Genomic DNA, 23,325 nt, shown 5'->3' with positions numbered 1-23,325 from the left:
CAGTGGAAATGCAGACACTTTCCAATGCTTGGCGGGGGGGGGGGGGGGGGGGGTTGATCTCACAAAACCTTTTCCACTTTGGATGCACCCCAATATACTTTAGAAAGGAGTAAAATTTTTTTCAAAGTATAGAGTTCCTACTTGAGGAAGGGAGAGACAAGGTCAAGTGCATTCACTTTCTACAGAGTAGTAAAAAAACCACTCATACAAAATAAAGAAAAAACACCAACCAGAGCTTTATGGCACTACTCTGTCACATCATTTACTGGTTTGAATGAGTGAGTTAACACTATTTCAGGATCCTGAAGAGAGAAGAGACAGGAAGAAGGAAAAAAGGTAGAAGGAAATGGTATAAGAAGAGAAGAAAGAAAAAGAAAAGTAAAAGAACAAAAAATGTAATTTTTTAAAACTTGCAATAAAAAAAAATTTCTCCAGGAGGGAGACCAAAAAAAAAAAAAAAAAAAGAATTTAGCACTTTTTACAATTTCAATAATTCAGAAGTTGAATTTGAATGTTTTCCTTAAGAATTCTGAGATTAGGGGGATCCCTGGGTGGCGCAGCGGTTTGGCGCCTGCCTTTGGCCCAGGGCGCGATCCTGGAGACCCGGGATCGAATCCCACGTCGGGCTCCCGGTGCATGGAGCCTGCTTCTCCCTCTGCCTGTGTCTCTGCCTCTCTCTCTCTCTCTCTCTGTGTGGCTGTCATAAATAAATAAAAATTTAAAAAAAATATTTAAAAAAAAAAAGAATTCTGAGATTATAATCTCATGCTTAAAACACAAAATATGGAAAATCATGTACAGGGTGTAAATTCATAAGCTAGAAGTATTTCTGTTCCATTTCTATTCTGTTGTATTTTTTTGCTGGCACCCTAACTGTTTTTTGATGATATAGCTTTGTAATACAACTTTAAGTCCAGAATTGTGATGCCTCCAGCTTTGCTTTTCTTTTTCAAGATTACTTTGGCTATTCAGGGTATTCTGTGGTTCCATACAAATTTTAGGATTGCTTGTTCTAGCTCTATGAAAAATGCTGGTGGTATTTTTTTTTTTAAATATTTTACACTTCTTTATTTAAGAGAGAGGCTGGGTGGGGGGCGAGGGGGAGCGGTGCATGGGGAAAGAGCAGAAGCAGAGGCAAAAGCAGGCTCTTGCTCAGCAGAGTCTGACTTGGGGCTCTATCCCAGGACCCTGAAATCATGACCTGAGCTGAAGGCAGAGGCTTAAGTGACTGAGTCACCCATGCTGGTGGTATTGTGACAGACCCTGCATTAAATGTATTGATTGCTTTGGGTAGTATAGACATTTTAATAGTGTTTGTTCTTCCAATCCATAAGCAATAGTGTCTTTTCATTTCTTTGTGTCTCCTTCCTTTTCTTTCATCAGTGTTATTTTATCGTTCTTGGAGTATGAGTCTTTTACCTCGTTGGTTAGGTTAATTCCTAGGCCAATTGCTTTTGGTACAACTGTGCTGCTTCATTATTAGTATATAAAAATGCAATGAATTTCTCAACATTTATATTGTATCCTTGTGACTTTACTGAATTCGTTGATCAGTTCTAGCAGTTTTTTTCATGGAGTCTTTGGGGTTTTCTATACAAAGTATCACATCTGCAAATATTGAGAGTTTGTCTTTTTCCTTGCCAATCTGGATGCCTTCTATTTCTTTTTGTTGTCTGATTGCTGACAGTTGTTAAACTGTTAAATAACTGTGGTGAGAGGAGACATCCCTGTAATGTTCCTGACCATAGAGGAAAAGCTCTCAGTTTTTCTCCAATGAAGATGACATTAGTTGTGGGTTTTTTGTATATGGCCTTTATTATGTTGAGGTATATGCCCTCTAGACCTACTTTGTTGAGGGTTTTTATCATGAATGGATGTTATACTTTATCAAATGCTTTCTCTCCATCTACTGAAATGATCATATGGTTCTTTTCTATTATTAATGTGGTGTATCACATTGATTGATTTGTGAATACTGAACCACTGCTGCAACCCAGGAATAAATTCTACTTGACTGTGATAAATGATTTTTTTAAATATATTGTTGTGTTCAGTTTGCTATTATTTTATTAAGAATTTCTGCAGTCATATTCATCAGGGATCTTGGCTTGCAGTTCTCTTTTTTAATGGAGTCTTTATCTAGTTTTGGTATCAGGGTAATGCTGGCCTCATAAATGAATTTGGAAGTTTTCCTCCCTTTTCTATTTTTTAGAATAGTTTGAGAAGAAAAAAAAGAAATAACAAGTATGGTGGGGATGTACAGAAAAGTGAACAATTATACACTGTTAGTGGGAATGAATTTGATATAGACACTACAGAAAACAGTATGAAGTTTCCTCAAAAATTTAAAAATCGAAGTACCATACAATTCAGGAACTCTGCTTCAGGGTATATATCCAAAGGAAACAAAATCACTATTTCGAAAAGACTTTCTGTACCCCCATACTCACTGTAGTATTATTTATAGTAGCCAAGACAGGAATCAACCTAAGTGTCCATTGATGTATGAATGAATAAAAAAGTCATACAGAATAGAATACTATTTACCCATTTAAAAAAAAAGAAGAAATTCCTTCCATTTGTAACAATATGGATGAACCTTGAGGGCATTATGCAAAATTAAATATGTCAGAGAACAAGAAATACTATATGATCTCACCTATACGTGAAATATAAAAAACTGAACTCAGACCAACACAAAACAAATGACTGGTTGCCAGGAGCAGAGAGAAGTGTGTGTGAAATGGGCAAAAGTGGTCAAAGAGTACAAACTTCCAATTATAAGATGAGTAAGTTCTCAGAATATACTACATAGTATGGTGACTAGGGTTAAGTATCGTTTTGTATGTTTGAAAATTGTTGAGAAGTAGGTTTTAAAAGTGCCCACAAATAGGGCAGCCCTGGTGGCACAGTGGTTTGGTGCCGCCTGCAGCCTGGGGTGTGATCCTGGAGACCCAGGATCAAGTCCCACATCAGGCTCCCTGCATGGAGCCTGCTTCTCCCTCTCCCTGTGTCTCTGCCTCTCTCTGTGTGTCTATGAATAAATAAATAAAATCTTTAAAAAAAAAAAATTCCCACAAATAAAAAAACAAATTGTATCCACATAAAAAAGTAAACAAAAATAAACCTACAAATACACTATAAAACAAAGCAAAAAAATGCTAATATAGAAAACAAAGACAACAAAATCCTAGACCTAATAAACTACTAAGAATTAAAATTGTAACAAATAACAAACCGAAATACCATCTGACAGTATTTGGTTCTATTTATTTATTTACTTTAAATACAACTGACATATAACATTATATTAGTTCCAGGTGTACACCATAATGATTTGACATATGTATAGTTACTGTAAAATGATCATAATATATCTAATTAATATCTATTACTACAAAATTACAAATAATTTTCTTCTTGGGATAAGAACTTTTAAGATCTACTCTCTTAGCAATTTTCAAATGTATGATAAAGTAATATTAACTATAGTCACCATGCTGTACATTATATCCCAGGACTTATTTTATAACTGGAAATTTTTACCTTTTGACTCCCTTTGCTCATTTCACCTGCTAACCACCACACTCCCCACCCTCTCTGGCAACCACCAATCTGTTCACTGTATCTATGGGTTCAGGTTTTTATTTTTGTTTTTATAATCCACACATAAGTGAGATCATATGGTATTTGTCTTTCTCTATTTCAATGCCCTGTTTTTAAAATGTAATAATGCTAGAGAAGTATTTATGTCATTTACTAGAATGAGATAAAATCTGAAGTAAAATATTTAACAATTGTTATAAATCTTATTACATCTTATTGCTTAACTCTTATTTCAATCTTACATTAGGAAATACATTTTCATTTATTCTAGGATATATTTTAAAGTCAAAGGTTTTTTTCTTCTTTCTTGAGAAGTAATTTCCAATATAAATTAATGAGTTTAAAAACATTCAATAATATAAAATACTCAAATTCACTTGACATCTAGAACTAAAAAAGCTATATAAGACATGTACATTGGGGGCGTCTGGGTGGCTCAGTCACATGAGCCTCCAACTCTTCATTTCAACTCAAATCCTGATTTCAGGGTCCTGAAAAAGAGCCCCACATCAGCTGTGAGTCTGTTTATCTCCCTTTGTCCCTCCACCCCATTCACACACATGCACGCTCATGTTCTCTCATTTTCTCTCTCTCTCTCTCTCTCTCTGAAATAAATAGCCGTGTATATTGTTAATTCAGACCTCTGTGATATACTCTCAAATTCCTTGGGATAGACAACCTATTGATTCCATATATATTTATGTGTTAATAAAACTAAAGCTGATTCCCAAATATAGGCAAAAACTGTTTTTTTTATTTTAGGTTTTAGATGTTATTCTAAACAGCAAAATTCACATATGTATCTTCACAAAACAAGAATGCATAGGTCTGTTCCAAATGGAAAACTGCTATAACTTCAGCTCCAACATGTAAAAAGTCTGGAAATCATGACCCACTCTTAAAACAAGAACAAGTTAAACTGAAAATCAACTACTTTTCTTGGACCTATCGGAGAACTGAGGTCAAAAGGCAAATTACAACTCCAAAATGAAGAGACACAGACAAATCCAGAGAGTCACAGTTGAGATCTACCCACCTGGAGCAAAGCTGTTGGGAAAAACACTTCAATGGTGACTTTGAGGAGTTACTAGAGGCTGAATGTGGACAAACATGAAAGTGAAAAAGTATTAGAAGCTGAAGCTGCAGTTTTGAGCAGACCCACCTTACTTTCACAGGCTTTCCCCTGAGGAACCCCACCAGATTCTGAAAGTGAAGAACTGACAAAAACCCCCTTGTGGTTCTTGCAAGGGTGGGAGGCGAGGGTAGTAATTGTGAAATATGCCCAAAGTATACTCTCCCCAAAGGCAGATTCTCCAGGAATAAATATTTTAACAGAATTTTATCCCACCTGACAGATAGGGATTTCTCCCATTCTAGTCACTGCTAGCTAAGGGGGAAAGCCTTTGTGAAGATCACAGCCAAGGACACAGGCTCATAAAAGATCAAGACTTAATCACTAGACTATAGAAAGATTATCTTCGCTCACACCTTACTACCACACCAATAGGGCTCCAGTAAAATAACAAAGGATAACAGCTGAAAAAGCTACAGGATGCAGACTCTCTCTGAAGAGAAAAACCCAAAGTCAACATAGAACACTAGAGGAATTTGAAGCCTCTGGCACCTACAGCTACAGCAAACATTAAATACAGCTCAACTTCTAGCCAGATTAAAACCTCACATATACACCTATTTACCTGCTATCTGATACGACATATCTGGCTTTCAACAAAAAAATTACAAAGTATGCTAAAAAGCAAGAAAAGACACAGTCTGAAGAGAAGAAGAGACATAGCAAGCATCAAAATTAGACTCAGATATCTGACATTGATGTTGGAATTAATCAGTCAGGGAATTTAAAATAACTGATTAATATTTAAGGTCCCTAATGGGAAAAGTAGACAATATCCAAGAACAGATGGGTGATATAGTCAGAGAGGTGGACATTCTAAGAGAGAATCAAAAGGAAATTCTAGGTGTAAAAAACATGTAAGAATAATTAATACTTAAAAAAATAATTAATGCTTTTGATGGATTCATTAATAGACCAGATGTGGCTAAAGAAATAATCAGTAAGCTTAAAGACAGGTCAATAGAAACTTAACAAAATGGGGGCACTTGAGTGAGCATCTGCCTTTGGCTCAGGTCATGATCTCAGGGTTCTGAGATCAAGCCCCACATCGGGCTCCCTGCTCAGCAAGGAGTCTGCTTCTCCCTCTCCCTCTGCCCCTTTCCTCTCTGCTTGTGCTCTCTCTCTCCCACACCAAAATAAATAAATAAAATCTTTAAAAAAAAAACTTCCCAAAATGAAAAGAGAAAAAAAATAATAAAAAGAACAGTACAGAACATGGAGCAATTTCAAAAGGTGCAACATACATATAATTGGAATACCAACAGGAAAGGAAAGGAGAAGAAATATTATAAGTAATAATGGCTGAAAATTTTCCAATGTTAATGATACACACCAAATCGAGGAGCTCAGAACACCAGGAAATACAAATTTTAAACACCCATACATAGGCACATCATATTAAAACTATAGAAAATGAAAGACAAAGAGAAAAGTTTAAGGGAAGCCAGAGGGGAAAAAACACCTTACCTATAGAATAATGTTAAGAACTACAGTAACTTCTCATCAGAAATCACAAAAGAAGACAGCTGAGACAGCGTTACAGAGAAAATAATCTCATCAATCTAGAAATCCATACCCAGTGTTATTATCTTTCAAAAGTGAACAAGAAATAAAGACTTTAATCTTAAACAAAAACTGAGAAATTCATAGCCAGGAGACCTACCCTGCAAAAATATATTAAAAGAAGTTCTTCAGTGGGCACCTGAGCAGTTCAGTCAATTAAGCATACAACTTTTGATTTCAGCTCAGGTCATGATCTCAGGGATGTGAGACCGAACCACGTGCTGGGAGTGGAGCCTGCTTCAGATTCTGTCTCTCATCTGCCCCTCCCACCTGCCCCTGCTCATGCTCTCTCTTAAAACAAAAAAAAAAAGAAAAAGAAAAAGTTCTTCAGGCAGAAGCAAATTATATAGGTCAGAAATTCACATTTACATAAAGAGAACTAGAAAAGGAATGAAGAAAAAAAAAAAAGAAAAAAGAAAAGGAATGAAGCTACAATTACAACTTTTATTATTCTTCATCACTTAAAAGATAACACTTTAAAGTAGTAACAGTAATGTACTGGGTGATTATCAGATATGGATAAGTGAAATGAATGATAACAATGTCATCAGGGAAGAGAGGAAGGAATTGGGAGGATTCTGTTGTATGGTACCTGCATGATACATAAAGTGGGATAACATTTTTTGAAAGTGAATTTAGTTTAAAAATACTTACTACATGATTTTTTGATATGACACCAAAAGCACAGGCAACAAAAGCAAAAACAGGTAGACTACATCAAACTAAAAACCTTCTATACAACAAAGAAAATTATCAACAAAATGAAAAGGCAACCTACAGAATAGATGGCAGTATTTGTAAACGTTATAGCTAACAACAGATTAATATTCAAAATATGTAAGGAATCACACAACTTGATAGCACAAATACAAATAATCCTATTAAAACAGGGAAAGGACCTGAACAGATACTCTTCCAAAGAAGACACACACATTGAAGTGTTTTTCCCAACAGCTACACGAAAAGAAGCTCAACATCACTAACCATCAAGGAAATGCAAATCAAAACCACCTTGAGATAACAACTAACCCCTGTTAGAACGGCAATTATCAAAAAGACTAGAAATAAGAGTTGGCAGGAGTATAGAGATGAGGGAGCCTTTTTATCCTGCTGGTGGGAATGCAAATTCAAACAGCCATTATGGTAAACAGTAAGATGCTTCCTCAGAAATTCTTACATGGAGCTACTATATGATCCGGCAATCTCATTCCTGGATATACATCCAAAAGAAATGAAATCAGTATTTTAAAGAGATGTCTACACTCTCGTGTTCATTGCAGCATTATTCACAAGACCCAATATATGGAAAGAATCAAACTGTCCAACAACAGATGAATGGATAAAGGAAATATGATGTGTATGTGTGTCTGTGTATACTGAAATTATTAATCACAAAAAGAAAGGAAATCTTGCCATTTGTGACAACATGGATGAACATGGAGTACATTATGCTAAGTGAAACAAGCTAGAAACAGAAAGATAAATACTGTAAGATCTCACTTATATGCAGAATCTAAAACAGCTGAACTTAGAATGGTGGGTGTCAAGGGCTGGAGGGTGGAGAAATGAAGAGATGCTAATCAAAGGAAGGGTATAAACTTTCAGTTATATAAGATGAATAAGCTCTGGGGATTAACATAGATAGTGACCACACTTAATAATACTATCCTGTATACTTGAAATTTGCTGAAAGAGTATATTTTAAAAAGTGCTCTCACCACAAAAAAATAAAATGGTAATTATGAGAGGTAATGAATGTGCTAACTAGCTTGACTGTGGTAATCATTCCACAATGTATACACAAATCATCATCTTGTACCCCTTAAATATATACAATTATTACTTGTTAATTATATCTCAATAAAGTTGGGGAGACAAGTAAAAAATGTATACAGCAAACTCTAAGGCAATTACTTGAAAACTATAACAAATACAACTGATATGCTAAAAGGAACGAGAAAATGGAATTACATAAAATGCTCAATTAAAAGAGGGGAGAAAAAGCAAAACACAGATGAAACATGAAAAACTACAGTAACAACCTCCTTTTCGGATTTAGGTGTTGAAGGCAATATATAGGAAAACATCAGTAATGAATTAAAATGAAAGAAACAAAAATCCAGAATGAAACAAGGGAAAATATGAAGAGCAAAATGTCCATTAGTAAAACAGGTAATTGAAATAATAATAGAGGAAAGCCCTCAACCTCCTCTACCCAAAGATAACTTTATTTTTTCTCATAAACCTAAATATAAAGCCCAAGATAGAAGAGAGTATCTTCTAGAGAGATCAAAAATAAGGGGTGCCTGTGTGGCTCAGTCAGTTAAGTGTCTGTCTTCAGCTAAGGTCATGATCTTGGGGTACTGGGATTGAGCCCTGCATTGGGATTCCTGCTCAGCAGAGACCCTGCTGCTTCTCCCTCTCCCTCCACTGCTCCCCCTGCTTGTGCACATGTTCACGCGTATATGCTCATGTGCTCTCTCTTTCCCCCCGCCCCAACCTTCCTGGTTGAATAAGTAAATAAAATCTTAAAAAAAAAAAAAAAAAAAAAAACAATATATGGAAAGAGAATGAGATTTAAAGTGTCATGACGAGGCCATACGCTTTCTCATTAGTCATCAATATGAAATGAACTCAGTTAATGTAACTGCTCAAAAGTCACAGCTCCATTCTCACCGAGTTGGTAGCTCAGAGATTATAAATATGATAGTGTTTTTGAAAACTACAAACTGCCATATAAATCTTAGAGGGAAATAAATCAAAGAAATGGAAAATAAATATCCATACCATATCCTAATATTCACCAGTATGGGTGACTATCACTGTTAAGTTATCTTAAGGAAGCTCAATATTAATGGAAGGAAAATATCACATAATTAAGATTTCTACACTGTATTCTTATACAGTTTGTCCATAAAGGAGCTGCATTTTTTCATCTTCCTCTGATCTGTCAATTTTCTAAGAGCTTAAGAATTCTCAGTAGCAAGATAAAATAGGACAAGAACATTAAGAGAACTGATGAAGGTATAAATGGTATTTTGAACTTCAGGGATTATTACATCATTGGTAATTTATTACACAATGAGCACTATAGAGCTCTACTATATTCTTATCTAAAGCAAAGTAAGAAAAGTGGAAAATTTTTCTTTAACCTTTTTCAAATGTGATTCCATTTTCAGACACTCCTCCTTCTTCTGTTCCAAAGCAATTTCCAGTGTCTTAAGCCGTGAGTCCTTTTTGAGTCCTGAGGAAGCCAGGGAAGAAGCATGCTCTTTCAGATCCAAGAGTGAAGCCTGAAAAAAGTCACACACATGTAGAATAAATACTAACTACAAACAAAGTGGAAATGTAAATGTTAAAATTTATTATCTTGGTGGCTTGTAGTTTCTGTTTATTACTATTAGCTAACATTTCCATCTCAAGAACATTCATGAAATACAAAACAATGCCAGCTTTAGCTTTCAAGGTCCTACTAAAGTTGAATTCCCAAGGAATATCAATTGAATTATAATTTAGAGTTCTATCAATACATATCCATTTCCATAAAATAAATGGAAGTAGATCAAGCTTTGTGAATATAAGTAGTCACTAGCAGTAGTAGTCACTACTTATTACCGTAGTAGCTACACTGACTTAAATACAAAATACTTTTCCCTTTTAAAAGGAAAGTTGACTAGAAACTTAAATTTCCACATAATGTCTTAAAGATATTTAAAAGAAAATCTGAGAGTGTCCCTAAAGCTCAGGTATTATTACATGATCACAAGGCATTAGGTATTTTTACTGTTTAGGTCACATTAACAGGATATTCCAAAAGCAAGACCAAAGTATACTAAGTCATCTAATTGGTCAGCAATTACTTTAAGATTTCTCTGCCAATATTGAAATGCATTTTAAGAGCTAGTGTAGGGATACTGGGGTGGCTCAGCAGTTGAGCATCTGCCTTGGGCTCAGGGTATAATCCTGGATCTGAGGATTAAATCCCACATCGGGCTCTGTGAGGAGCCTGCTTCTCCCTCTGTCTATGTCTCTGCCTCTCTCTGTGTGTCTCTCATGAATAAATAAATAAAATCTTAAAAAAAAAAAAAAAAGAGCTAGTGTAAATAAGCTAGCCTCCATCTGCATATTCTTTTCATCTATCACCTTTCTTACCATTAGCACTGTATTTTTCCATTTAAAACTGCTTCACTTATTTTAGGATCTATGAGAATGTCATTAACAAGTAATAAATCAACTCATAACATATTGAAAGAGCTAAAGACTTAGGAAATGAATGATCTACTACATTTCTGCAAAGCTTCCCAAAATACCCCTTAAGGTCTTCTAAAAAAGCCTGCTATTAAGAAAATCTCGTTCAAATACATTTTTATAAGCATTATGTAAACACCAACAACAACATATACATACAATGCACTAAGCAAACCAAATCATTCTATTTTGGTAATCTTAACCTCTTTTTCTGAGAGGTCGCCTTGCAATAAGCTGACTTTTTCTTTCAAGTCTTTAAGATCTTTTTTGTAGTTATCAATTTCCTCTTGCTTCTCTCTCTCATCTCTGTCTCGCTGCTCCTTTAAGCGTTCAATTGTCCGCTCCTGATGAGAGAGCACATCAATATGTAAGAAAATTCCTTTCATACTTATCTCATATGACTAATTCAGCTTTTCACTGATAAAATTTCACACTTTCATGCTCCATTCAAAAGACAGTGGTAGGTTGCTAATAATCTACTTTTCACGGAATTCATCCTTCCTACCACTCTTGCAGTAACAAAGATGTGGCTTTGTTCTTCTGATTCCTCTAGTTTTCTTTTCCTATAATCTCAGATAGAACTGAAAGTCCTTAAAGTATTCTATTGGAAAAATTACATTTATTCCAAGTATCCAGAAACTTTACACACACACACACAACACACACACACACACACACACACACACAGCTCTAAGGGCGGTAACAGATATTTCTTTTTTATACGTAATTCACATGTTGCCCACAAGGCAATGGAAAACAATTCACACACCAAAAATGGAGGAGATTTGAGAGATTATGATATGCTGAGTTTAAAGCATAAAAAGGAGAGGGGGAGAGAACCCATTAAAATTTCTGTCAACAGATACTCAGGCAGTCTAAAAGTTTAACCAATTCAGGTACATTTCTGGGTATTATTTCTGACTATATTCAGGGATCAAGCCTTGATCCCTGGCACATAGCCGATAGTATTGTGAGTCCAAGAGGCTTAAGGAACAGTGATCCTGTTCCTTTAAAAAATCCAATTAAAATGCCCCACCAAAATTCCTTAAACTTCCTTTCAAGACATTAACACCTATCCAACTGGGCCACTTATTTAGTTAACCACTCCTAAAAATCAGGTTTGCTCATAAACACAAAATGAAGTAGCAAGGCCAAGAGTAGAAAAATACCAAGTATATTATGTTAATAACTAAACCCCAGGACTATATACTAGGTACCAATATGATACAGTAAAGAAGAACTAATTATATATTGCTTCCTGGTGGTCAATGTCTGATATTCCCATATCCTCAAATTCTAGTTGATGAGATAAATAAAAAGAACTTTTCTTTTCCTTCAGAAGATAGTAAATGAGAACATTTAATCTTTAAAAATTTTAGCCACTGGAGGTGCTTGGGTGGTAGAGTTGGTTAAGTGAGTGACTCTTGGTTTTGGCTCGGTCACAATCTCAGGGTGGTGAGATCGAGCCCTAGGTTGGGCTCCTAGCTCAGTGTCGAGTCCGCTTGAGTTTCTCTCCCCCTTTCCCTCTGCCATCCCTACCCTCTCTCTAAAATAAATCTTTAAAAAAGAAAAGAATAGAAAAGAAAGGAAAAAGGAAAGGAAAGGAGAAATGAAAAACTTTCAGCCACTACCCTCTAGTGTGAAATCCATCTTGCCCAACAACAGATGCTTACAATGACAAAAACAAAATAAAAACAAAATGAATTTTCTATCCTCTTATACTATGTCAGAAATAGTACAGAAAGCTCTTTTCTCTTTTGCCCTAAGAGATTCCTTTTGCCTTTTATATCCAAGTCTCATTGCCAGAGAAAATTTTAGATTAATGAGAAAGCAGAGGAAATCTGTCTAGGAAGAGGCCAAATCACTCACTTTCTCTGCAAGGGCCTCCTCCAAAGTCGTCAAGGCAGTGTCAGTGTTCGTAGTGTCAGCCTGCAAGGATTTGACTCGTTCTTTCAAGCTGCTCATTTGCTTTTCCTTATCTCTAAGTTGCTCTTGAAGATTTTCAATCTGAGTGTGGAGGAAAAAACGAAATTAACAGAAATACATATAATCACAATAAAAATCATTTTTAGTTGGAAACAAGTAGATTAGGGTTGTCTCTGAGTGTGTGTTTCATAGAAATTTAGTGCTAAAGGCTTCATAACTTCATTGCAAAATTTTAAAGCCAGAATTTATAGCAGAACAGAGAAAAGACACACATATAGCTATGGACATGTGTGCATAAATAAATCTCTAAAAAAATAAGGAAAACAGCTAGAGAGAAAAGACTCAACATACAGAGATGAGATTGAGAGAGGAAAGACATGAGAAATGGGAGTACCTCAATAATGACACTGTAAATCACTTCACAGTGAATTGAGGATTAGAATAACAAGACAGTAAGTAAGAAAGACAAATCAGCTGTATAAAGAAAAATTATTCTTAAATGCTTGTTTAAAATATATTTTTATATCACCTTTTATCTAAGCAGAAATCATTTTTCAATGAAATTCCTTATTGCAGTCATTTCTTCATACACATTTGTATGCATTCATTTACTCAAAGAAGTATTTACTCAATTCTTTATTATATTACCAGGCACTAGCGGTACAAAGAAAAATGAATACACCGATTTTTATTATGTTATAAGATAAGAGAATTTACCATTATGTAGCTGAATCCAAGCTATGGATGGCCCCAAGTATGATCTAAAGAGCACAGATTTTATTCTAGACACATGGGAACCATTAGGTATTTAAGCTAAGAAATGGTCTGGTCAGTATTTTAGATAGGTAATTCTGATGGCTGTGTAGAAAAAATTTAAGGGGACTTGCATAGAGACATGGAAAATAATTAGAGCTTATCAATTCAGGTAAGTGATACTGAAGATTAAATGAGCTAAGAGAGATGGAAAAGAGGGGATGGGTTTGAGAAACATTATAAAGATAGCATGTTATCTGGGAGATTCAAAGTACACATAATGAAAAATATTGGGCAAAAAATATGAAGGAACTAGAGAAAGATAGTCTTAATAAATGAAAAGAAAATAAGGCAATTACTGTAAAACTCACAAACTTCATTCACTCACTCAACACATACTTGAGCTCTTGCTATATGTCAGAAACTTTTCTAGGTGTTGAGAATATAGAAGTAATCAAAACAGATAAAAATCCCTATCCTCAAAGAGATTACATCCTAATACAGAAGACAACGAATGAATGAAATAAACAGTATGTAGGATGGTAATAAGTTCTATAGAGAAAACTCAAACAGAATAGTCTCCTCTTGAGCTAATACTAAAGCTAACTAGTACATTTTACATGGCTTTCAAAAAGCAACATAAATGTCATCTCCTTTGAAAAGATTTTCTTGCTCCATGAGAACAAAATGCTCTTTGTACTCTATCACAATACACGTTATATATACATACACACTCTCCATTCCTTCATCTATCTATATGTTTATCACCTTTATTACTATTTATCCAATCTATATACACATTATAACACTAATTCCCTGATCATATTGTAATTCTTTGTTTGATTCATATCTCCACAAGGGGACTGGATCCTGCCCCTCCCTGTTTTCTATCTTCATATCTGGCACACAGTAGGTATATAATAAATATTGCTTCACTAATCAGTAAATGAATAATATAGACGCTTGCACTTTTAAAAACTGTATTTAGGCATACACATAAACTCCTGAAAAGAATTGAACTACAAAAGAAGCCTAGATATTGGCTAACAGACACATGAAAAGATGCTCAATATCACTCATCATCAGAGAAATACAAATCAAAACTACAATAAGATACCACCTCACACTGGTCAGAATGGCTAAAATTAACACAAGAACAACAGATGTTGGTAAGGATGCAGAGAAAGGGAAACTCTCTTGCATTATTGGTGGGAATGCAAATTGATGCAGACACTTTGGAAAAGAGTATGGAAGTTCCTCAAAAAGTTAAAAAAAGAACTACCCTACAACCCAACAACTGCACTAGTAGGTATTTACCCAAAGGATACAAAAATACTGATTCAAAGGGGCACCTGCACCCCAATGTTTATAAGTATTATAAGTTTATAAGCATTATAAGTAGCCAAATTATGGAACAAGCCCAATGTCCATCAACCGATGAATGGATAAAGAAGATGTGGAGGGCAGCCCCGGTGGCTTAGTGGTTTAGCGCCATCTTCCACCCAGGGCGTGATCCTGGAGACCCGGGATCGAGTCCCATGTCAGGCTCCCTGCATGGAGACTGCTTCTCCCTCTGCCTGTTTCTCTCTCTCTTTCTATACCTCTCTAATAAATAAATAATCTTAAAAAAAAAAAAAAAAAGATGTGGTGTGTGTGTGTACACACACACACACACACACACACACACACACACACACACGAGAGGAATATTATTCAGCCATCAAAAAGAATGAAATCTTGCCATTTACAACAACTTGGATGGAATGAGAGGGTACTAAGCTAAGAGAAATAAGTCAGAGAAAGACAAGTACCATATGATTTCACTCATATGTGAAATTTAAGAAACAAAACAGATGGCTATAAGGGAAAGGAAAAAAAGAGACAAACTATAAAAGAGACTCTTAACTATAGAGAACAAACTGATGGTTACCAGGGAGGAGGCAGGTGGGGGGGATGAGCTAAATGGGAAATGGATATTAAGGAGGGCAGTGTGCTGTAAGTGATGAATTACTAAATTCTGCACCTGAAAATAATATTACACTATATGTTAACTAATCAGAATTTAAATAAAAATTTGAAACAAAACAAAAATCAAAACAAAAGAAGCCTACATACAATGTTCAGATAATTTTCTGCTTTTATCAATTTAGTATAAACTCGTTAAGGACCTGGGAAAGAAACTATAGGGAAAAGAAACATCTTCTCTAGAGTCAATGAGAATTCCACAAGCAGAACAAACAAGCTATGCAAAAAGATCTGGTAAATTCAGAATAAAGTACTGTAAATACTGTGTAAGGCTTAGATTTTTATTTTTTAACAAAGAAATAATCATACAGGTAAAACCACTAAAATGTCTGAAATGGGCTCCAGTCTTTTCCATGCCATTAAAAGTACAAAAGCTACTGTCAGAGAAAAGACCATCTCAGGTAAAAATCACTTGTCTTCCTTTAATCAGACACTACTATTAGAATCTCATATGGATCAATACTTAGGTTAAATTCACAATCACTAAAAAGAATTTTCCCACTTAAAAATCTAATACTCCATATACAAAGAGAATGCAATGCCCTGGTTTACATGTTTAACCAGCTATGCATGTCATCCCAGTTGCTAACATATAAACTTTAATCTTTTCTTTGGTATAATTACACTGCCAATTAGACTTTCTTGTCAAGAAAGGACAGTACAAGAGCCATTATTTAAAATGAAATTTCACAGAATCAACCAAGTTTTACAGCTCACCTGAAATACAAATAGCGCTTACATGCATCATAAAGATAACCACCCTTCTTTCTCCCTCATCATCAGAATTTAAGAAAGAAATTAAGTTAAACTGCTAACAATACCAGTCATATAATTTAAGTGTAGTCACACTATTATAGGAATCCACTATTCTTTGCTGGCCAAAACTTTTCACAATATACTCAGGTACAAAAGCTACTAAACTTGGTAAAATCCTCATTAACTACTTTTCCCTAAGCTATGTTCTGTTTCAATTACCCAGGTGTCTAAACAGAGTGTTGAGTTGGAGGGGAGGAAAAGGATGCCTATTCACTTCTAAAGAGGAGGAATAAACATTCCATAAAGAAAAGAACTGATGAAATGAAAGACAGTGGACGGTAAAACTGTCTCCTTTGGGCAAGTTTCCCTCAGCAAGAAGACCTGAAATAGACACAGTTATGTACAAACTAGCTGGGTAAGCACAGAATAAACCCAAAGATGCTGTGTGGGGGTATGTGGGAGAAGGTGTATATACAAAACTACTTCTCTTTTAGTTTGTTTACCTAGCAACATGATGGATAACATGAACCCTACTGAAAGCTGCTGTTTTTTGTTTCTTTTTCTTTTTTTTTGAAAGCTGCTGTTATACATCCTCACTTTGGTTGAGATTCAAAATCATGTTCTCACCTGATGTTGAAGATGTAAAGGTGATCACCCAGGTGGTGTCATATCATGGCATTTCAGTATTAATTATGCAATTTCTTTCTTTTTTTTTTTTTTTTTTTTTTTTTTTTTTAAGATTTTACTGGGACGCCTGGGTGGTTCAGTAGTTAAGCATCTGCCTTTGGCTCAGGGCGTGATCCCGGGGTCCTGGTATCAAGTCCTGCATCAGGCTCCCTACAAAGAGTCTGCTTCTCCCTCTGCCTGTGTTTCTGCCCTGCTCCCCCTCTCTCATTCTCTCCCCCTTTGTGTGTCTCTCATGAATAAATAAAATCTTTCAAAAAAAAAAAAAAGAAAAATACTCCGTTAAATATACTCAGACTACCTGCAAAAACAGAAACAAACACAAAAACAAAACCACCTCTCCATTTTGTAGGAATAAAAACCACAGAATCTGTAAAATAACAATGTAACAATAACAAAAAATAATAATAATGGTGGTGATGGTGAGAAGGTGGTGGTGGTGATAATAGGTAATAACTAACACTTAAAAAGAACAGTTTTCTTTTTAAGTCAGGCATTGTTGTAAAAACTTTAAACATAACAACTATTTAAGTATCACCAGAAGACTATGAGATAATTACTAGGCAATCTACCTCTAGAATCCTACTCTTCTTTTTTTTAGGATTTTATTTTATTTATGTATTTATTCATTCATTCATTCATTCGAGACAGACAGAGAGAGAGAGAGAGAGAGAGAGAGAGAAAGGCAGAGATATAGGCAGAGGGAGAAGCAGGCTCCACACAGGGAGCCTGACGTAGGACTTGATCCCAGGTCTCCAGGACCAGGCCCTGGGCTGAAGGCAGCACTAAACCGCTGAGCCACCCAGGCTGCCCTAGAATCCTACTCTTAATAACTATGCTATAAATAAGTTCTGTGATGAAAAACAAACAAACAGGAAAAAGAGTCATATAAATGACTCAAGCATCTTTACATTAACCATCCCTTATTTTAAAATAGTGTTCCCTAATAAACATAGTACATTATTACTATGGTCACTTATATTAACATGTTATCCTCTACTGAAGGAATGAAGGGTAGAGGAGGTAGCAAACCACTGCAAATGCAAAAGTACATCTGCCACGGAACGTATGTCCAAACTCAATACACTCAAGCTAGTGGGCAAAGCCAAACACACTTGATGTTCAGGATTTCAGTATCATGAACGTAATTAAAACAGTCTGTGTAGCCTGACTTCCAAGGCCTAAAAAGCAGCTAGCATCGACTAGAACACACTTGACAATGAAACTGTTAAAAAGATTTTCTTTCTCTTACTGTTTTTAATCATATTGAAAATTAGTGACTGGTGCAGAAAATGACATATTTTATATTCTTATGGGCTTTTTCCCTACTTTCCAGAAACCCTGATACAGAAAGAGATCATGACGTACCTACTAGCATATATTCAATATTTGCATGAGTATAATTTTATAGAGATCAAAGGAATTGGTGTTCATTCTCTATGTCTATATCCGTGATGATAAATAGGAGGGGAATCAATCAGGTTTACACATATAGTTTATTATCAGAGAAAAGAACTAATTAAGAATTCACAATTTTTTAAAAGGACTACTTATAGAAAGATGACATTTCCTTCTCTAATCATAGTATAGTTATGTTAACTGGGTTGTAAAAAAAAAAAGCAGAAATAACATAATTATTATATGAAGCCTTTCTCTCCTCAATTTTTATTTTACAAAGAGAGAGAAAATGTATAAAACAAGAGGAAGACTAAGGCCAAATGCATGCTACATGTGAATTTATCAAAGCTGCATACCAATTCCACAATGGCACAGATTTCTTGACATCTTTTGTTTTGGTTTTATCAGGCTTGCCAGTTGTCAGGAACTATCATGTTTCAACATGGGTGATTTATTCTTAGTCAAGAGGAACTGATTACTCCGTTATTGAGGTTCTAATCACTGAGTAAAGGTAAAAGAGACTTCCTCTAGGATACAGTTCTAAGGACAAGGAATCCCAAAACACTTCTTGCAATCACCTAGCTACTTTAAACATCATTTCAAGAAAATGTTTAATGCTGTCTCCACAGTTGTTCTAAGTCATCAGCATCAACTTACTGTGTGAAGCAAGTTACTCTGGCTCTGACCATTGCCTACTTTGTTAATGGTACCTTCCAGTATCAATTATGTCTGCCTGAACTATCATAATATCAAGAGAAAAAAGGAATCTACAATAATTAATAAAATATAAAAAGAAAAAAATCACTAAGTACCTAATTTCTAGGCAAATGTTTATCTACTACCCTATGCTCTGGCAAAAAGTATCAAGTAGGCACAACTATAATTTACCAAAATAAGCTTTTCCATTTATATTGGCTTTTAGATGTTACTTGTCCAATCATGTGGTTCCAGGGATTAGAAGACAAGAACAACAAAATCATAAGAAACCCTAAGCAACGTTTTAAACTGTTTAAAATGTTTAAGTTGTGAAAGGCTTCCATATCTATATTGGCAATTACTATTTATGGTCTTTAATAAGCCCAGCAAAGATTCTGGTGGATAACCAATTATTTCTTTGGTTGAGTTTCCTGCTCAACTGTGCTACTCTCTCATCATGTAAGTTATGGAACAGATTACTGTAATGAAAAAATAGCTGGCTATGTCACCTTGGGCAAGTTACTTGATCGAATTACTTTACTATAAAACGACACTAACATTCCTTTTAATTCTAAAATACAACTGTATTCTTGGGGGGGGGGCTGAAAACATTTAAAAAGTAATAAATTTCATCAGAGTACCACTATATTTTATCTTAAAAACTGTTCAGTTTGGGACAGCCCAGATGGCTCAGCAGTTTAGTGCCGCCTTCAGCCCAGGGACTGATCCTGGAGACTCGGGATCAAGTCCCATGTCGGGCTCCCTGCATGGAGCCTGCTTCTACTTCTCCCTCTGGCTGTGTCTGTCTGTCTCTCTCTCTCTCTCTCTCTCTCTCTCATGAATAAGAAAATCTTTAAAAAGCAAAACACTGTTCAGTTTGAACTATACAAAAAGTGTAGGTATGACCTTTAGGAAAAGACACTTAGAGTCCACTGCTCCTGACATTTTATTAATTGCTGAGAGGGAAAGTTAAGTTTCTTGATACATTTGCTTATGGAACAGATAATGGAACTAGGGACCTCTTGAGTTAAAATAACTGGATAATGTGAAGCAAAATTGAGGAGACCAAAGGTCACTGCTAGTGAAGCTCTGCTTGGTAAACAATTCTATAAATGTCTCAAATACTTTTTTTACCTGGCAGGCATACATAAAAATTTGCCTGAGCTTCTGGTGCTAAAAACCAAACAAAGAAGATCTATAAATGCACGATGACAGGCAATCCTTCTGAGGCAGTGATACTGGTGACATTGCACTTAGGAACTCAACTCACGTCATCTGTATAAACGATATCCCTTTACAAAACACTGCACAATAAAAATGGCTATCTAGATAGAACAGTCTTACATCTAATGGTTCAGTACATCTTAGTGATGAAAGAACCTAGTATTTTTAAATAACAAATTAAAGCAGACATACTAGGCTTAGTTTTGAAGAAAAAAGCAATCGTGATTTTTGTTATTAACAATAACAAAGCCGAGAAAAATCAAAGACAAAACATCAGGTGGCTAGCTAGGTTACACCTGTTCTACCCACTGAATGGAATATTATGCAACCATTACAACCCATATACTTAAGGATTAATTGGGGATATGGAAACCTATTTATGGTATACTATAACATGAAAAAGAAAAGTTATCAAAAAGTATGTATAATATTATCCCAATTTGAAGGAAGGAAAAGTTTATTTTTACATAGTTTTCCTTGTCATAGGGTTCTCATCTTTTTCAAATATTTAGAATAGACATACATCACTTTGATAATAATGACAAAAGCAATAATTTTCTAAATGCTATCCAAAAAAGACATCTTAGGATTTGTGATAAGTAATTCGATTAGGATTATGACAAGAGGAGTTTTCTTATCATATGTACTTATCAGCATGGGCAATCTCTAGGGATTTCTGCAGGACGTGTAAGCAACTCTTCATTTAACCTACACCTTCCTAGGTTCATACTGTGTGACCAAACAAATCAAGCTTTGGGTGGTTTCTGCAAAGCTAAAACAAGACTCGGAGACCACTAAAAAGTTCAAAGAAACTCAGATTTCCAAAAACCACTGGAAATATCAGGTCTGAAGGGAATACTAATGAGATGCTTCACATATTTTCAGTTTAAATTCAAGGTCATCTCATTGAACTTTTATGTTAGCCAAGCCAATTTTTATGGCCTGAAGTAAGCTAACTTGTACTAATACTCAACCCTAGTGTGTGAAGGATGGGTTTTCCAAGAAGCAGACCTTGAGACAGATTTCACTATGCAAGAAGTTTATTAAAGGGTGCTCTTTGGATCACTACCAGTGGAAAGGAAGGGGGTTGGGGGACAACAGGATTGTGTAGGGGGAGAAATTCAGCTGCCACAAAGTTCCAAAGGATTCAGACAACCCCTGAGGAGCTCTGAATCTGGGATGATCTTTCAGAGTTGTCTCAAGTCAGGACAATAGATTCAATTCCTTGTAGCCTACAGAGATCAACCACTGGGACTTCTATGCCCTTATGCAAGGGAAGTCTCTAGCCAAGGCAACCTCCACAGGGGCTAACAACTAAGGACTATGTCAACAGCACTTCCAGCACCTGGGCAATTACATCCTCAACCCTCAGGGGGCCTGGGGCACTCATCACAGTATCCATCATACCCAGCAGCTATACTCTTTCTAGTTAAATTACGGTTAACATGAAATTGTTTGTATTTGAACAATTGATCTTGTATTTGAACCACACACATAATTTTATGTTACGAAACACAGAAGCCTTTCTTCCAAGCTTGTTTGTTTCACAAATGGTGGACATTTTTAATCAGGAGTCCATGGATGGCAGGGATGTATGATATCCCAGTCCACATAAATGAGCTATATACATTTTTATATGGAAAGAGCCCACAGCTTTCATCAGATTGTCAAAAAGGTAGGGGGAGTTAAAAATCATTCATCAGTGGCATTCTTTTAAAATATCCAGAATACTGTTTAAAATGAACAGCCATCTTACTTAAAATTGTTCACTTAGATACTTTATTAAAAATACTGTGTTACCAAATTTGCTGAGTCTAAAATAAGAGTCTGGCCTGAGAGAGATGTAGGGAGAATGGATCCAAACAACAGTTCCTTGTCTATATACAATGGAAATCTAAATCAAATTTAGTAAATTTTCCTTGGTAGATTTGGATAAATTTTCTAATCCAAAAAAATTCCTCTAGGAAAAACAGGGGTAGGAGAAAAAAGCAAGCAAGTCTGACAATTACAGGAAGATAAAGTAGATAAAGAACAAAATACATGTATGATACTTGAAGCTATTTTCTGGTTAGGGTGCACATACTGGTGCAGAAAGAGAAAACAGCATGAAAAGTTATTCCATCGAAGTCTGATTTAATAGCTTCTTCAGGTAGTTAATTATTTCAACTTCTTAATCAGAGTTGACAGGTAACTGGGCATATATCCAAATGGCTATTCCCACAGGTGAGAATGCAATGCAAGTTAATTCATGTCAAATTAAAAGCAGTTTCTAAGCAAAAGAAAATACTATGCTTCAAAACTTTGATCCAGTATTTTTTTAAATCCTTTGTCCCTTTCTAGATACTTATCTATGTATTTACTACTCTGACAAGTTCCTGCTACAAGAAACCCCTAAGAACAACCTTTATCACAATAGGGATCTGACCCTTCCTATTTGCTTGCTAAGTACCATTTTCAAGTTTAAAATATGTGCTCAGTCAAAATAGAAATCAGGGCACTATGAACTAGAGCTTGCAAAACTATATGGCATTATATGGCACTCTATCAATAGAAAATGGACCCAGATAAACATAAATTCTCAAGCTATTCACTAATTACTCAGAGTTAAAAATCCAAGGAAATGATGTTTTAATAAGGGTCAAAATTATTTCTGTGTTGTACAAAGCATTACAATATAAGCCTCTGAATGGTTCTTATTTATATTATACCTTAGCACTTAAAAATAAGGCATTTATCCAAAGGCTATGTTCTCTCAGGTCCATTCCTATTGCCAACATGATAATGTTGACAGAACAAGTTTCCACATTTCTCCAAATGAAAACTGCAAGGCTATGTAAAAACACCCATCCCTATCCCAGGAATGCAAGGTTGGTTCAACATACAAAAATGAATCAATATAATGTACCATATTAATAAAGAACGAAACCACACAATCATCTCAATAAATCTAGAAAAACCATCTGACAAAGTACAACACTTTTTCATGATAAAAACACTTGATTAAAAAAAAAAAAACACTCGATAAACTAGGAATAAAAGGGAACTTCCTCAACCTAATAAAGGACTTCTATGAAAAATCTACACTGAACATCCTACTTAATGGTGAAAGCCTTTTTCCTAAGATAAAGAACAAAACAATGGGGCACCTGGCTGGCTCAGCCAACAGAGTATGTAACTCTTAATCTCAAAGTTGTGAGTTCAAGCCCCACGTTGGGTGCAGAGATCTCTCACAAAAATAATAAAATAAATAAAAATAAAAGATAAGGATACAGGCTTTCCCTAGGTCTATTCACCATTGTACTAGACATTTGGGA

At 35.3% G+C, this 23,325-nt stretch overlaps 1 protein-coding gene across 16 annotated transcripts in view; it reads right to left on the bottom strand.

Moving 5' to 3' along the window:
* The window catches only part of ERC1 (ELKS/RAB6-interacting/CAST family member 1), a 537,425-nt gene that overhangs the window by 361,072 nt on the left and 153,028 nt on the right, over positions 1-23,325 (bottom strand). For all 16 annotated transcript variants that reach the window (XR_012003004.1, XR_012003002.1, XR_012003003.1 and 13 more), the window contains 3 exons: positions 12,419-12,556; positions 10,753-10,893; positions 9,454-9,594 (listed from right to left, as the gene is read on the bottom strand). Coding sequence is in view for 10 of the 16 variants with exons in the window: in XM_025995462.2 (XP_025851247.1) it covers positions 9,454-9,594; positions 10,753-10,893; positions 12,419-12,556 (420 nt within the window). In the remaining 6 variants the exon portion in view is untranslated. The remainder of the gene's footprint in view (positions 1-9,453; positions 9,595-10,752; positions 10,894-12,418; positions 12,557-23,325) is intronic.

This window comes from Vulpes vulpes, chromosome 8 (assembly GCF_048418805.1).
Source record: "Vulpes vulpes isolate BD-2025 chromosome 8, VulVul3, whole genome shotgun sequence".
Lineage (NCBI taxonomy): Eukaryota > Metazoa > Chordata > Mammalia > Carnivora > Canidae > Vulpes > Vulpes vulpes.
Note: the sequence above shows the minus strand (reverse complement) of the source record. Positions and strands in the feature narration are given on the sequence as shown.